The 17152-nt window shown below is 38.3% G+C and overlaps 1 protein-coding gene across 1 annotated transcript in view; it reads left to right on the forward strand.

Annotated features, from left to right (window-relative positions):
- The window catches only part of GABRA3 (gamma-aminobutyric acid type A receptor subunit alpha3), a 349455-nt gene that overhangs the window by 263133 nt on the left and 69170 nt on the right, over window positions 1–17152 (forward strand). Inside the window, exon 6 of the mRNA XM_021683536.1 lies at window positions 11136–11218. Within this exon, the coding sequence (XP_021539211.1) occupies window positions 11136–11218 (83 nt within the window). The remainder of the gene's footprint in view (window positions 1–11135; window positions 11219–17152) is intronic.

A 17152-nucleotide genomic window follows, 5' to 3' on the forward strand; every position in this document is an offset into this window, starting at 1 on the left:
TACCTAGGAATAAATCTAACCAAAGAGGCAAAGAATCTGTACTCAGAAAACTATAGAGTACTCATGAAAGAAATTGAGGAAGACACAAAGAAATGGAAAAACATTCCATGCTCATGGATTGGAAGAACAAATATTGTGCAAATGTCTATGCTACCTAGAGCAATCTACACATTTAAAGCAATCCCTATCATTCTAGAGGGGACGGGGGTGGGGGGGGATATTATGCTAAGTGAAATAAGTCAATCAGAGAAATACAAGTATCATATGATCTCACTGATGTGAGGAATTTAAGAAACAAGATAGAGGAGCATAGGGGAAGGGAGGAAAAAATGAAACAAGATGAAATCATAAGAGACTCTTAATCTCAGGAAACAAACTGAGGGTTGCTGGAGTGGTGGGGGGTGGAAGGGATTGGGTGGCTGGGCGATGGACATTGGAGAGGGTATGTACTATGATGAGTGCTGTGAATTGTGTAAGACTGATGAATCACAGTCCTGTACCTCTGAAACAATACATTATATGTTAAAAAAATAAGATAGTAGGAAGGAAAAAATGAAGGGGGGAAATCGGAGGGGAGGACCAACTGTGAGAGACTATGGACTCTGAGAAACAAACTGAGGGTTTTGGGGGGAATTGGGGGGGTGGGTTAGCCTGGTGATGGGTATTAAGGAGGGTACGTATTGCATGGAGCACTGGGTATTATACGCAAACAATGAATCATGGAACACTACATCAAAAACTAATGATGTATGGTGACTAACATAATAAAATAAAATTAAAAAACAACAACAAAAGAGGAATGTAAGGGATATAAAGTTTAAACATAATGAGTCTGAGGTGGATATGACAAGCTGCAATTGAAAATTCAGGACTGAAACTCAGAACTTTGATTCAATGGGATTTTATAAAATTGAATACATTGCACAAAGTGTCTTTTTGTGTTAAGCTACACATTGATAGTATCCTACATTTAGCTGAAAATTAAAGAAAACAAGAACTAACTTTTCATTTAGCATCACTGAGAAGAAAGTGGCATTTTTTGAAGCAATTAAAAGAATCTTCCTGTCATATTCAGACATTCATGCCTTCCTTTATTCTTTGATTATATGAATGGGTCAGTTTTGTTTATGTACTTGGGATTTCCAAAGACAAATTATTTCAAAGACAAATTGTGAAAATGTTAACGGTAAAGCTAGTCTCTTCCTACTTTAGATGCAAATAACTTGCACATGAGTCTTTATAATAGAGATTGCCTCTGAAATGGCCAGAAAGCAGGGAAGGCATTTGGGCCACATTGTTAAGTTAGCTCTATAGGATTTAATGTAATCAGATCAACCAAGCACTGATAGCTTTGCTTCACACAGTCCTTTTTCGAAATGGCTTTTGCTCAAGGGGATTCCAACTGTAGTTCCTCTTTCATTAAGCTAGAAACTGACTCTGACTCATAGAACCATACTTTAGTGAGCCTCACTCTAATGAACAGGGGTAAGGACATAGAAGATGTAGAGTGGCTCATTTTGGGCTCTGAGAAAGCTTACAGTGAGGTGAGGTGCAAGTAATACTACAAGTCCTTAGTCAATCACAAATTATACTGTGTACTCTGTGTGGTGATATCAATTCCTACCTTCCATGAGCTCATATCCTGACAGGAAAGATAGGACACATCATTCACTGTACTATGAGGCATAATGGAATTTTCACAAAAAGCCAACAATGAAGTGCTGTAAACTAAAGAGTACCGGTTTCATTATGACTTAGAGGCATGGGTCCAGATATGGGAGGGCTTTACAGGGGAACTGGCACTGAATTGGAAAGAGGAAAGAAAAAATGTATTCACAAGTGGTCAGCTGCAAGAGGAAATCAGGGCCTTGTAATAATAAGAATTGCTTTTATTTTTTAAAGGCAAGAAGCTGATCTCCAGACAGATTGAGTCTATTTAAAAAGCTCATTCTAACACAAGGGGGAAGAGGATTTACAGATCACCAGAAGAGTCCCTCTAATTCCAAAGAATGAAGCTATTTTAGATGCTACTCCTAGACAGAGTGGAGACTGTATGTTGTAGTGAAATGAACTTTAGAGTAGGAATTAGGAGCTCTGGGTAAGAGTCCCAACCCTGGCCAATATGAGCATGTAACCATGGACAAGGCATTTCCCCTCTCTGGGCCCCAGTCTCTTCTTCTGGGGAAACAGGACTGAAAATAACTGCTCTATATTGCAGAAATATTTAGTAAGTCAAGAAACATTTATTGCCTATCTCCTATGGGCCAACCACCATTGTAGAGATAGAATTACAATAATAAATAGAGACCCTTCTCTAAAGTTACAGTTCTGGGGCGCCTGGGTGGCTCAGTCGGTTAAGCGACTGCCTTCCACTCAGGTCATGATCCTGGAGTCCCGGGATCGAGTCCCGCATCGGGCTCCCTGCTCAGCGAGGAGCCTGCTTCTCCCTCTGACCCTCCCCCCTCTCATGCTCTCTCTCTCTCTCATTCTCTCTCTCAAATAAAAATAAATAAAATCTTAAAAAAAACATAAAAATAAAATTACAGTTCTGTTCAGAAGACAGACACATAAACAGATACTGACAATCTTATGTGCTGTTAAAAATGATTAAAGAAAACAATTTAGTTAATACTAACAAACTTTATTTCACTTCATGAAGTGGACAGTCTCCTTTTGCAAAACTGAAAAATGGGGCAGAAGACAGAAAGCTTTTGTAGGACAAAAAATAAAGAACTAGGAAGAGAAAAACAGAAAATATCTGATTGGCCAGGGCCACATAGTCAACCTTGTTTGGGATGAAAAGGTCCAGAGTTGGCTTGGCGTTTGGGGATTGGCTGACTGGATATACTGTGTTTCTGGTCAAGTAGAATATTTACAGGAACACAGAAGTTATCTAAGTTTCAGTTTATTGCTCCATCTTGGGCCTAGAAAGTTATTTCAACAGTGCTACGAACTAAGGTATTTGTCCAAAGTGCTCTGGGATTTCTGTGAGCTGGAGAACTTACTATGCCCACAGCACATGTACAAAACATCATGGAAGAGGTAGTATTTGAGCAAAGACTTGAAAGAAATTTGTCACACATATCAAGGGAAATGACATTCCAGGCAGAAAAAAAACAATGTGTGCAAAGACAGAAACATGAGAGCTTTGTGTGTGAAATCACTCATATCCGCTGATGGCTGGAAAGGGGAAAAGTGTGAATGTCGGAAAATGAGGCTGGAGCTACACATCTGAGGGAATTGTTAAAACTTTTATGTGCTCACTAAAAGGCTAAATGCAGTGGTAACACGATGGTCTTCCAATTAGGAAGCCCAAGGGCCTTCCAGTGTACTAAAGCCTTTTGCCTATAGCTAGAGGATTTAATGGTAAGCCTGCAGACAACTGGGATTCTTATGACTAATGTGCTGCTTGGTTTGGGTGTTTGGTGGTTATATATTTGAAATGGCTCATCCTCTACTGATAATGGCTAGTAATGATTTACTCTCTTTTCTTTTTCATCATAAATCTCACATCCTGCCCTTTACTATACGGTCATAGAAAGAGCCTGCCTAGCACTTCAACCACTTCTGAAGTAGTGTTTTCTACCTTTTGTTTTTTATAAAGAACATTTCTCAGAATTCAGAGCAGATTGTTCCATTTCTAAAATGCCTAGGTGACATATTGCCTACAGTAAGGCTCATACTGAACTCCAGAGACCCTGTGCCCTACTGTATGTTTCCGTTCAGAGTAATTGTCTAGGAAAGGCAAATCTATAGAGACAGGAAGTAGATTAGTGGCTGCCTGAGGCTGGGGTTGAGAATGGATGGTGACTACAAAATTTTGGAGAATTTCTTTTAGAGGTGATAGAAATATTCTAAATCTAGATTATGGTTATAGTTGCACAACTCTAAATTTACTAAAAATCATTGAATTGTACACTTAACACATAAATTTTATCATATGAAACATACAGTATGTGACCGTTTGTGTCTGGCTACTTTCACTTAGCATAATGCACTTGAGATTCATCCATGTTGTTGTCCTTATTTATTTAAAATTTTTTAGAGAGAGAGAGTGAGTGGGAGTGTGTGAGCAGGAGGAGGGGCAGAGAGAGAGGGACAGAGAGGATTTTAAGCAGGCTCCCACCCAGTGCAGAGTCTGATGCTGGGCTCGATCTTGAGCCTGAGATCATGATCTGAATGGAAGTCAAGAGTCAGTCGCTCAACCAACTGAGCCACCCAAGTGCCCCCATGTTGTTGTCCTTATTCCTTTTCATTGATGACTAATATCCTATTGTGTGAATATACCACATTTCATTCATTCATTATTTGATGGACATTTAGGTTGTTTCCACCTTTTGGCTATCATAAATAATTCTGTTATGAACAGGTCTTTCTGTGGACATCTGTTTTCATTTCTCTTAGATAACAGAGAAGTAGAGTGGAACCACAGGATTTTATAGGAAGTATATATTTAACTTTTTAAGAAACTGACATAATGTTTTCCAAATTGTGCTTTAGCATTATACATTTCCACCAGTGATTTATGAGGTTCCATTTTCTCCAAATTCTTGTAAACACTTGATATTGTCAGTCTTTTTTATTTTAGCCATGCTAATACACATGTAGCAGTATCTCACTGTGATTTTAATTTGCACTTCCCTAATGCACTTCCCTGATGTTGAGTATCTTTTTATGTCCTTATTAGTTGACAGAATATTTTTTATTAAATGTGGAAGTATTGCATAATTTTTTAAATGTATATATCTTTTTTATTAAATGTATATTTAAATATCTTGCTCATTTTCAAATTGGGCTGTTTTTCTCATTTTTGAGTTGTAAGAATTATTTATGTTTTTAATATAGATTCTTTATCAACATACAATTCACAAATGTATTTACCCACTTTATGGCTGTCTTTTTATTTTCTTATGGTGTCTTTTGAAGAGCAAAATGTTTAAATTTTGTTGAAGTCCATTTTATCATACTTTTTATTTTTTTATAGCTCATACTTTTGGCAGTCTAAGAAATCTTTGCCTGACTCCAGGTTACAAAGATTTTCTCCTATAATTTTTTTAGAACTTTTAGCTCTTAAAATTTGACCTATGTTCCATTGGAGTTGATTTTTGTTTCTGATATGATATGTTCTTTTTTTTTGCATGTAGATATTTTCCCAGCACCATTTATTGAAAATGCTATTTTTTTCTGCACTGAATTGCCTTGAACCTTAGTCAAAGTCAATTGACCATATATGTGGAAGTTATCTCTGGACTTTATTTTCTTTTCCTTTGATCTATATTGCCTAGCTTTAGAACAAACCCATGCCGTATTGATTACTGTAGCTTATTGGTATGTTTTGAAATTGGGAAGTGAAAGTACAGTTTTTTTTTTTCTTTTTAAATATGTATTGCCTATTCTAGATCCTTTGTATTCCTATATAACTTTTAGGATCAGCTTGCTATTTTTATTAAAAAAAAGCTTCTGAGATTTTGATAAGAAATGTGTTGAATCTATTGATCAATTTGGAGAGAATCTTAATGATGTTAGGACTTCTATAAACATGGAATATCTAAAACCTGTTATTTGCAATTAAAGAAAGTTTTGCTTTTTTTACTTTCCATTTTTTTATGTCTTTAACTTTTTTAGCTTGCCTAAATTTTTTTAAAGATTTTATTTATTTATTTATTTATTTATTTATTTATTTATTTGAGAGAGAGGGAGAGAGAGAGAGAGCACACGCATGAGCAGTGGGAAGGAGCAGACTCGGGGATAGGTGCAGGGCTCAGTGTGGGGCTCGATCCCAGAACCCTGAGATCATGACCTGAGCCAAAGACAGATGCTTAACCAATTGAGCCACCTAGGTACCCCATAGCTTGCCTAAATTTTTAAACAGCTTTACTTAAATATGATCCACATGTCCTATAATTCACCCTTTTAAAGTGTAAAAGTAAATGTTTTGTGGTATATTTACAGGGTTGTGCAGCCATCACCAATATGTAATTTCAGAATACTTTAGTTGCAGAGAGTGGACATCCTTATCTTGTTCCTGATCATAGGAGAAAATAGTCTTTTATCATAAAGTATGGTCTAGATGTAGATTTTTCATAAATGTTCCTTATTAGTTGAGAAAATTCCCTTCTATTTCTAGTTTTTTTGAGAGTTTTGGATCATAAATTGGTGCTGAATTTCATCTTCCTGCTGTTGCCCTTCAAGTTATCCTTCACACAGCTGTCAGAATAATCCTAAAATGTTAGATCAAATCACCATTCTACTCAAAATTGTGCAATACCTCCACATTTCATTTAAGGTGAAAACCAAAATATCCTCGGAGGGTCTTGTACTATCTAGTCCATTTCCCATAGTTTCCTTTTTAAATTCGTCTTCTATTAATCTTTTCTCTTCATCTCTCCACTGTAGCCACAGTGGCCTAGCTGCTTTTCCTTGAATACACTGGACTAACTTCTACCTCAAGCTTACTCCCTCTACTTTGTTACTCCCTCTACTTTGAATGTTCTTCCTCCAAGTGTCTATAAGGCTCACTCTCATTTCCTTCAGGTTACTGCTTAAATGTCACCTACTCAGTGAGGTATTCCCTGAACACCCTATTAAAAATTGCAATCCTTCCCCAATACTTTCTATTCACATATTTTTCTTCCTGCGGCACATTACCTTTTACTATACTATATGATTGAGAGATTGACTGATTTATCTTTTTAATTTTTTTGTCTTCCCTTTACTCAAATGTAAGCTCTAAGAGGTCAGCACTCTTGGTATGTTTACTAATATACTTGCATTGCTTAGAATATTAGCTGGCACATAGATGGTGATCAAAAAATATTTGAGGACTACACCAAAGAATCAGGAAACTTTTAGTCAGTTCTGGACCAGATTTGTTGGGTGATATGGACAATTTCCTTCCCTTCTGTTTCATCATATATAAAACATCTGAGGGGATAAAACTGGATGTTTTTATTAAGGCTCTTTCTGCTCTGAAATTCCACGAAAGAGGCTATATGCCCACTGAAGAGAATAAGTTGAGATATTATTAAGGAATCATATTAAGGAATCATATTAAGATGCTTTTGCCTGGAACCCTAAAAATACCTAAACCCTGTCTGCCCAGCCTACATCTCTTCTCTGCAAGATCTCCATAGAAATACATGCTTTTAGGAAAGAAAACTCATTCATTAACTCATTCATTCAGTGGATATGTATTGAACACCTACAGTGTGCTAGGTAATGTGCTAAGCTCCTGGCACACATCAAAGAGAAAACAAGGCAAAGACCCATAACCTTATAGTAAGGAGAAAAAAAATGATAAATAGAAAAAATAAATGTATGGCATGTTATATGTTATGTGCTATGGTAAAAGAAAGAGGATGGTAAGGTTTACTAACCTAAGGTAGATAGTAAGCTGAGTGGAGGTCAGGGTGGGCCTCATTTAGAAGACAGTAATTAAGCAAAGACTTGAAAGAGGTATGAGGGCATAACAAGTGCAAAGGCCATGCTGTAAGAGAGCCTGGCATGTTGAAAGAGCAGCAAGGAAGCCAGTGTGGCTGGAACAAAGTGGAGAAGGGAGGGCATTGTAGGAGATAAGCCAGAGAGGAACAGATGACAAGGTCATACAAGACCCTATTAGCCATGGAAAAGATTTTGGCTTTAGTCTGTATAAGATGAAGAAGCATTAGGGGTACCTGGGTGGCTCAGCCGGTTAAGCATCTGCCTTCAGCTCAGGTCATGATCCCAGGGTCCTGAGATTGAGCCCCACATTGGGCTCTCTGCTCAGTGGAGAGCCTGCTTCTCCTTCTCCCTCTGCCTGCTGCTCCACCTGCTTGTGTGCTCTCTCTCTCTGTCAAATAAATAAAATATTTTACAAAAAGATGAGGAAGCATTAGAAGGCTCTTGTGTAGAGAATATACTATAAGGGGAAAGGGTGACAGCAGAGACTAGTTAGGGGGCCATAGTAGTAATAAAACTAACTTTTTACTATGGTGGAATAGAAACCAGCTTTTGAGCAGCAAATGGTAGGGTGACAAGGGAGCCAGGATGCTGCAAAACACAGTGAAATGAGAGCAGTAATGGAGGGGAGGGTGTGTGTACTTGTGCACACATGTATGCACACATGCAGGGCTAAAAAAAGGCTTCCTTTCTATCTGTATCTTTTACCCCCAAAGAAAAGAATTTCCTGGATTGCCTCTTAACTTCCTGTCTCGTTTTTGCATAAAGATCAAAGCAGGCCAAACCATGGAGTGGAACTGAGTCCCTATGATCTGAATGTCACATTTTGAGGGGTTTCTGACCTTTCTTGAAAAGCCCACTAAAGATCATTTGCTGTACAATAGATCTCTAGGACTTATTCATCTTGCAAAACTGAAACTTAGTACTTTTCACTAATATCTCCCCATTCCCTCCCCACCAGCCCCTGGCAACCACCATTCTACTCTCTGCTTCTATGAGTTTGACTATTTTAGATCCCACATATAAGGGAGATCCTATATAGTATTTGTCTTTCTCTGTCTGGTTTATTTCACTTAGCACAGTGTCCTATAGGTTCATCAATGTGGTTGAAAATGGCAGGATTTCTTTCTTTTGTTAAGGCTGAATAATATTCCATTGTATGTATATACATTTTCTTATCCACCTATTGATGGATACTTAGATTGCTTCCATGTCTTGGCTATTGTGGATAATGCTACAATGAATTTTGGAGTGCAGATATCTTTTTGAAATCCTGATTTCAGTAACTTTGGACATATATTCCCAAAAGTAGGATTGCTGGCTCCTATGGTAATTCTATTTTTAATTTTTTGAAGAACCTCTATACTGTTTTCCAGAGTTACTGCACCAATTTACATTCCTACCAACAGTGCACAAGATTGTCTTTTCTCCACATCCTCATCAACACTTGTTATCTCTTGTCTTTTTGATAATAGCCTATCTAACAGGTATGAGGTAATATCTCATTGTGATTTTCATTTGTATTTCCCTGATGATTAGTGACGTTGAGCACCTTTTAATATACCTCTGTCCATTTGTATGCCTTCTTTGGAGTAATGTCTATTCAGGTCCTTTTCTCAATTAACAATATTCAATGGTATACTTAAAAAATTGCTCAGTGGGCAGATCTTATGTTAAGTGTTCTTGTCACACAAAGCAATAACAACAATAATAATAAGAGGGTGGAAGGAAAGTTTTGGAGGGGACGGATATGTTTATGACATAGATTGTAGTGATGAGGATATTAGCCTGGGTATAGTCAGGCTGCTTTATGCTATAGAAAAGCTTGAAGGGATCTGAAATTTGAAGCAAGGTAAAGAGAAAGAAGAAAGGAAGAAGGGAAGACAGTATGACATGGGATGTCAGAGAGCAGTAGGATGTGTTTAAGAACGAATGAAAGCACAGCATAATCTGGCTTGTGAAGTACCCTGCCCTCACCAACATCTGCTTTCTCCTCTCTACTCTGTGCCTAGGTAGGATGGGCAAGAAGTATATGGGAAGGAAGAGAGAAAAGTTATATAAATCAGTTCCACTCTTAATCAGAAATCAGTGCCCTTTGCATCTTGCTTTGATAATCTATTTATTGTGGTCTTATTTGCCATGTCCCCAGGACTGCTGGGTAGACATAAAGTAATTTCCCCTTGGCATTACTCATAAAAGGCAGTATCTTGGAAATACTAATATAAGTGGAAAGAAGGAACACAATTTTCTTTATTAAACCTTCATGGAATCTTTTAAGTATCCAACACGAGGAACAGGTTTATCAGTGAAATACATTTTTTGTGTGTCAAATTCTTTGAATTATGAAATCCCCTTTATGCCTTAAAAATAAAAGGTGGATTTTTGGGATATTGCAGGCTAACTTGAGAATTAAGCTTTTGTCCTAGACAACATGGAAAATTTTATAAATATTGAAGGGATTAGTTAGATCTGCAAGGACACTTGCCATCTAGTTCCTCTTACTGTTTAGATGGGAGAACTAAAAATAAGATGGATACATATTTGTTGAAGAGCATACACTTGGTTTCTGCCATTTAGTCTAGAGTTCTTGCTAATACACACCTGAGCATGTTTGTTTTAATCAGCCTGCTTTGCACAATATCTAGTATTGCTCCTCTGATCATTTGTGAAGTGTTACACATTCACCAGGTTTAACAATTAACTAGGATTGGAGATGTTGGCCAGTTGGCCCCCTAGAACTCCAAGAGGATGGCATAGATTGAATCTAGTATAACCAGGAGATATACTGATTAGCCAGAAATAACTCATCAGAGCTAGGCTCCAAAGAACTCTGAATTTCTGCTGTGTAGGTCCCATTTCTACATAGGAGGTTACTATCTAGGCCAAGGGAGGTTGAGGCTCAAAATTCTTTAAAGAAATCATAGGGGAAATCTTAGAATAGATTAAGCAGACTAATGCAGGAAAATGAATATGTGGGCATGACAAATCATACCCCATTCAGATTTTCATTGAGGAGTCCATGCAGTCTCTCCTACATGTTGTTCCTATAAAGAAAGCATGAGCTCTCTAGACTTAACCTCCGAGGTTTTTGATGTCCTCCATTACCTTTGTATTTTTTTTCCTGGCCAGTTGTGTGTGTGTGTGTATGTGTGTGTGTGTGTGTGTGTGTATGCACAAGTGTGTATATGTGTTCTCCAAGAGTCATCTCCTTCAACAAAGCTATAACAGTTGCTGTGAACAGCAGAGCCATCTTTTGTACCTGTTCATTATCAAGGTAAAGATATTCATCTCTCCTTTCCAGTGCAGTCTTTAAATTGGTTAACTCACTTGATAGCCTGCTGAGAATTATTTAATAAATAATTAAACTGCTATCAGGAGTGAATGAGTCAGGACCTAGTGTTTTCAGCCTTCTTTGAGGAGGAGGGCTGGGTGAGGGAGCTCAGCTAAGGCAAATAATTATATTTGTTTTTCTAAAGGTGGTAAGGTGGAATTCAAATCTGATCTAAAAATCTGAATGCTGCTTTGAGAGGCTCTCTAATTCATTTAATCCATCCCTTGTGTTCATAAAGACTTCAATCTCAGTATAAACAAAATCCCATTATTCTTAGGGGCACCCCATCGCTGGTGAATGGACATTCAGCTGTGTTTACCACCATTCATTTTAGCTTAATCTCATTTTCTGTTCTCCTTTCTTTTAGGTTAACAATTCATGCTGAGTGCCCCATGCATTTGGAAGATTTTCCTATGGATGTGCATGCCTGCCCACTGAAGTTTGGAAGCTGTACGTATTTTCTCACTTTCTGTTTACCTGATCTTCTTCCAAAAGAAACAGTATTTCCTGTTCTGCCCCCTAGTAGTTTCTAAAGCTAAAGCCTTGAATTCAGGGTGGTATGGGAGTGGGGAAGGGGAGTGGGTTTGAATAATACTAAGTGATCAGAAGGAGGAGACTTAGCTTTTAATAGATTTCTTTCTAGAAAGAAAACATTATCTCACCATTTCAGACTCATTTCTATCATTAGATTGAAAGAATAACATCTGTTTCCTAAATTGTCCAGAAGATATAGCAAGTAAGCGCTAATATACTGTGATGAACACTGGGTGTTATATGTAAGTGATGAATCACTGTATTGTAACACCTGAAACTAATGTTACACTGTATGTTAACTAACTGGAATTGAAATAAAAACTTGAGAATGAATGAATGAATAAAAAGACAGAGCTAATATGGAGTATAGTAGCAGCTTCGAAAGGACAAGATCCCCAAAAGAGAATGTGTTTTTATTTTTGAAATGCCTATTCTATTTGCATCTCATATAGTTCTATCTAATTCTCTACAGTAAATGGTAGATAGAAAGAGACTCTGGAGATTTTCTTATTTTTACAGAGTATTGCCTTTACCAGTAACTGTAAATCTGAAAGAGAAATGAGTAGATACATAGCCCATTTTCAAATAAATTCAAAAAATCAAAATTGAATAGAATTTGAGTGAGTTTTTAACTCTAAGAATTTTAGAGTAAGTTTCATATAGGGAGTCATCTGAGCAATATATCAAGGTCTGTGTTGATTGTGTCTAAATTAAATTTAGCTCTATATTTTCAAGTAGTGCATTTGAAAAGATCCAAATAATTACATGTGACATATTTTTTCAATCATTGTCAAATACTTATAAATTGTCTCTTATATGCCAGGCTCTATTGAAGGAGTTTGAAATACATCCATGAATAAAACAAAGACCATGTCTTTGTGGAGCTTATATTATAGAGGAGAGCGTGATGGTGGAAAATAAAATAAACAACAGATTAAAAAGTAAAGTATAAAGTATGTTATAAAGTGAAAATCACCATGGGAAAACATAAAAGTACTACAGAATAAGGGGAATCAGTCTTGTCTAGGTGGAAGATAGGTGTTGCCATTGAAATTTAAAATAGGGTAATCAGCATAGGTCTCTTTGAAAAAGTGACAATTGAGCACAAATTTTAAGGAGGTAAAAGCATTAACAATACAGATATTAGAGGAAACTGTGCTCCAAGTAGAGGGAACATTCAGGGATAAGAAGCTAAGTCAGAAATGTGTCTGGCTTTTCCAAGGAAGATTAAAGTGTCCAGAATGGCTGGATACAGTAAAGGAGAAAGCACTAGGAAAGGATGAGATCAAAGAAGAGGCCAGGTCATCTATAGTCTTGTAGGATATTAAAGGGCTTTGAATTTTACTGAGAGAAAATGAGGAGTGGTTGGAAAATTTGGAACAAAATGATTACATTATCTGGGGAGAGAGGAAAGATGGCAGAGGAGTAGGGGACCCTATTTCAACTGGTCCCTGGAATTGAGCTGGATATCTACCAGACCACTCTGAGCACCCACGAAATCAGCCTGAGATGTAAGAAGATCTGGATCTCTACAAACAGAATATCACAGGCAGTTGGTTTTGAGGTACAAAGCAGGGAGCAGTGATTCTACGGGCAGATATCAGAGGATAAATGGCAGCGGGAGGGTGCCTGGCCTTAGGGATCCTACACCACCGGTGAGTGAAAGCCTCGCTAGCTGGGGATGGGGCACAGACTCGCAGACCGGTAGCAGCGGGGAAAGGACTTTAGGGCAGCCCCCAGGGCAGAAACCCAGAGCAGCGGGGTCCAGCGCGTGAACTGGGAGAGGCAGGCGATTTTAGAAGCACAAAGGGCAGAGCAGTGCCCTGACCTGGAGGCAGGACTGGGAGCGCTGTGGAGGGACGCACAACCCAGGACACTGCAGTTTATAGCAGCACGGACAGAAACGGAGACAGTGTGGCCTGGGGAACTCACTGAAGAACAGACTGCGGTCTCTCTGCTCTGAGGCAGAGGGTTGGAAATGGTCTCTTCTGCTCTGACTCATGGAAGAGACACAGAAAGCCACCAGGGTAAGCTGCCAGAGAACAAAAGCCCCCCAGACTGATTCCCACTGAGCCCATCCCCTGCCACAGGGGGGCAGGGCAACTCTGCCCAAACAGGGTTGCCTGAGTAACAGCGCAGCAGTCCCCTCCCCCAGAAGACAGGCTGGAAAAACAAGAAGCCAGCAACCCTAAGGTCCCTAGAAAACAGGTACATCTTGCATGGGTTCTGGTCAATAATTTGGACTCTATACATTCCCTCAACCACCCATCAACAGAATGACTAGGAGGAGGAACCCGCAAAATAGAAAAGACCCAGAGATTATGACTTATACTGCAGATTTACAAATGGATGCAGATATAACCAAGATGTCGGAGATGGAATTCAGGCTAGCAATTGTGAAGACAATAGCTAGAATGGAGAAATCAATTAATGGCAACATAGAGTCTCTAAGGGCAGAAATGAAAGCTGAATTGGCAGAACTTAAAAATGCTATCAATGAGATCCAATCCAATCTAGATAATCTAACAGCTAGGCTAAGTGAGGCAGAAGAATGAATAAGCGACCTGGAAGACAATATAATAGATAAAAAGGGAAAAGAGGAGGCCAGGGAAAAACAACTCAGAATCCATGAAAATAGAATCAGAGAAATAAGTGACACCATGAAGGGTTCCAATGTCAGAATCATTGGAATCCTGGAGGGAGTGGAGAGAGAGAGAGGACTAGAAGATGTATTTGAGCAAATCATAGCTGAGAATTTCCCTAATCTGGGAATGAAACAAACATTCACATCCTAGAGGCAGAGAGGACCCCTCCCAAGATCAAGGAAAACAGGCCAACACCCCGGCATGTAATAGTACAACTTGCAAATCTTAGAACCAAGGAAACCATCTTAAGGGCAGTTAGGGGGAAGAGATTCCTTACATACAGAGGGAGGAACATCAGAATAACGTCAGAGAGACCTGGCAAGACATATTCAGGGTACTAAATGAGAAGAACATGCAGCCAAGAATACTTTATCCGGCAAGGCTTTCATTTAGAATGGATGGAGAGATGCAGAGCTTCCACGACCAGCAGAAACTGAAAGAATATGTGACCACTAAGCTGGCCCTGCAAGAAATATGAAGGGCGGTTCTATAAAAGGAGAAAGACCCCAAGAGTGGTATACAACAGAAATTTACAGGGACAATCTATAAAAACAATGTCTTCACAGGCAACATGATGACAATTCATATCTTTCAATAATCACTCGCAACGTGAATGGCCTAAATGCTCCCATAAAACAGCACAGGGTTGCAGATTGGATAAAAAGACAGGACCCATCCATGTGCTGCCTACAAGAGACTCATTTTGAACCTAAAGATACATCCAGACTGAAAGTGAAGGGATGGAGATCCATCTTCCATGCCAGCAGACCTCAAAAGAAAGCTGGGGTAGCAATTCTAATATCAGACAAATTAGATTTTAAACTAAAGTCTGTAATTAGAGACACAGAAGGACACTATATCATTCTTAAAGGGTCTATCCAACAAGAAGATCTACCAATTGTAAATATCTATGTCCCCAACATGGGAGCAGCCATCTACATAAGCCAACTGTTAACCAAAACAAAGAGTCATATTGATAACAATACGTTAATTGTAAGAGACCTCAATACTCCACTCTCAGCAATGGACATATCATCTCAGCAGAAAATTAACAAGGAAACAAGAGCTTTGAATGATACATTGGACCAGATGGACCTCATAGATATTTACAGAACATTCCACCCTAAAACAACAGAATACTCATTCTTCTCGAGTGCACATGGAACTTTCTCCAGAATAGACTACATACTGGGTCACAAATCAGGTCTCAACTGATACCAAAAGACTGAGATTACTTCCTGCATATTCTCAGACCACAATGCTTTAAAACTGGAACTCAATCACAAGAAAAATTTGGCAGAAATTCAAACACTTGGAAGCTAAAGACCACTCTGCTCAAGAATGTTTGGGTCAACCAGGAAATCAAAGAAGAACTTAAACAATTTATGGAAATCAATGAGAATGAAAACACATCGGTCCAAAACCTAGGGGATACCGCAAAGATGGTCCTAAGGGGGAAATACATAGCCATCCAAGCCTCACTCAAAAAACTAGAAAAATCATGAATTCACCAAGTAACTCTACACCTTAAAGAACTAGAGAAAAAGCAACAAACGATGCCTAAGCCACACATTAGAAGAGAAATAATTAAAATTAGAGCAGAGATCAATGAATTAGAAACCAGAAACACAGTAGATCAGATCAAGGAAACTAAAAGTTGGTTCTTTGAAAGAATTAATAAGATCGATAAACCACTGGCCAGACTTATCCAAAAGAAAAGAGAAAGGACCCAAATTAATAAAATTATGAATGAAAGGGGAGAGATCACAACTAACACCAAGGAAATAGAAACAATTATTAGAAATTATTATCAATAACTATATGCCAATAAACTGAGCAATCTGGATGAAATGGAGGCCTTCCTGGAAACCTATAAGCTGCCAAGACTGAACCAGGAAGAAATTGACAACCTGAATAAGCCAATAACCAGTAACGAGATTGAAGCAGTGATCAAAAACCTCCCCAAAAACAAGAGTCCAGGGCCTGATGGATTCCCTGGGGAATTCTACCAAACATTCAAAGAAGAAATAATACCTATTCTACTGAAGCTGTTTCAAAAAATAGAAACAGAAGGAAAACTTCCAGACTCATTCTATGAGGCCAGCATTACCTTAATCCCCAAACCAGGCAAAGACCCCATCAAAAAGGAGAATTTCAGACTGATATCCCTGATGAATATGGATTCCAAAATCCTCAAGAAAATCCTAGCTAATAGGATCCAACAATACATTAAAAGGATCATCCACCATGACCAAGTGGGATTTATCCCTGGGATGCAAGGGTGGTTCAACATTCGCAAATCAGTGTGATAGAACAGATTAATAAGAGGAGGGAGAAAAACCATATGGTCCTCTCAATTGATGCAGAAAAAGCATTTGACAAAATACAACATCCTTTCCCGATTAAAACTCTTCAGAGTATAGGGTTAGAGGGAACATTCCTCAATTTCATAAAATCCATCTATGAAAAACCCACAGCGAATATCATCCTCAATGGGGAAAAGCTGAGAGCCTTTCCCTTAAGATCAGGAACACGTCAAGGATGCCCACTCTCGCCACTATTGTTCAACATAGTACTAGAAATCCTAGCAACAGCAATCAGACAACAAAAAGAAATAAAAGGGATTCAAATTGGCAAAGAAGTCAAACTCTCTCTTTTTGCAAATGACATGATACTTTATGTGGAAAACCCAAAAGACTCCCCCCCCCCCACAAATTACTAGAACTCATACAGCAATTCAGTAATGTGGCAGGATACAAAATCACACAGAAATCATTTGCTTTCTTATACACTAACAACACAACTGTAGAAAGATAAATTAGAGAAATGATGTCATTTACAATAGCACCAAAAACCATAAGATACCTCGGAATAAACCTAACCAAAGAGGTAAAGGATCTATACTCTAGGAACTACAGAACACTCATGAAAGAAATTGAAGAAGAAACAAAAAGATGGAAAAATATGCCATGCTCATGGATCGGAAGAATAAACATTGTTAAAATGTCTATGCTACCCAGAGCAATCTATACCTTCAATGCCATCCCTATCAAAATTCCGATGACATTTTTCAAAGTGGTGGAACAAACAATCTTAAAATTTGTATGGAATCAGAAAAGACCTCAAATCGCCAAGGAAATGTTGAAAAAGAAAGCTGGGGGCATCACGTTGCCCGATTTCAAGCTATATTACAAAGCTGTGATCA

This window comes from Neomonachus schauinslandi, chromosome X (assembly GCF_002201575.2).
Source record: "Neomonachus schauinslandi chromosome X, ASM220157v2, whole genome shotgun sequence".
NCBI classification, from domain to species: Eukaryota; Metazoa; Chordata; class Mammalia; order Carnivora; family Phocidae; genus Neomonachus; species Neomonachus schauinslandi.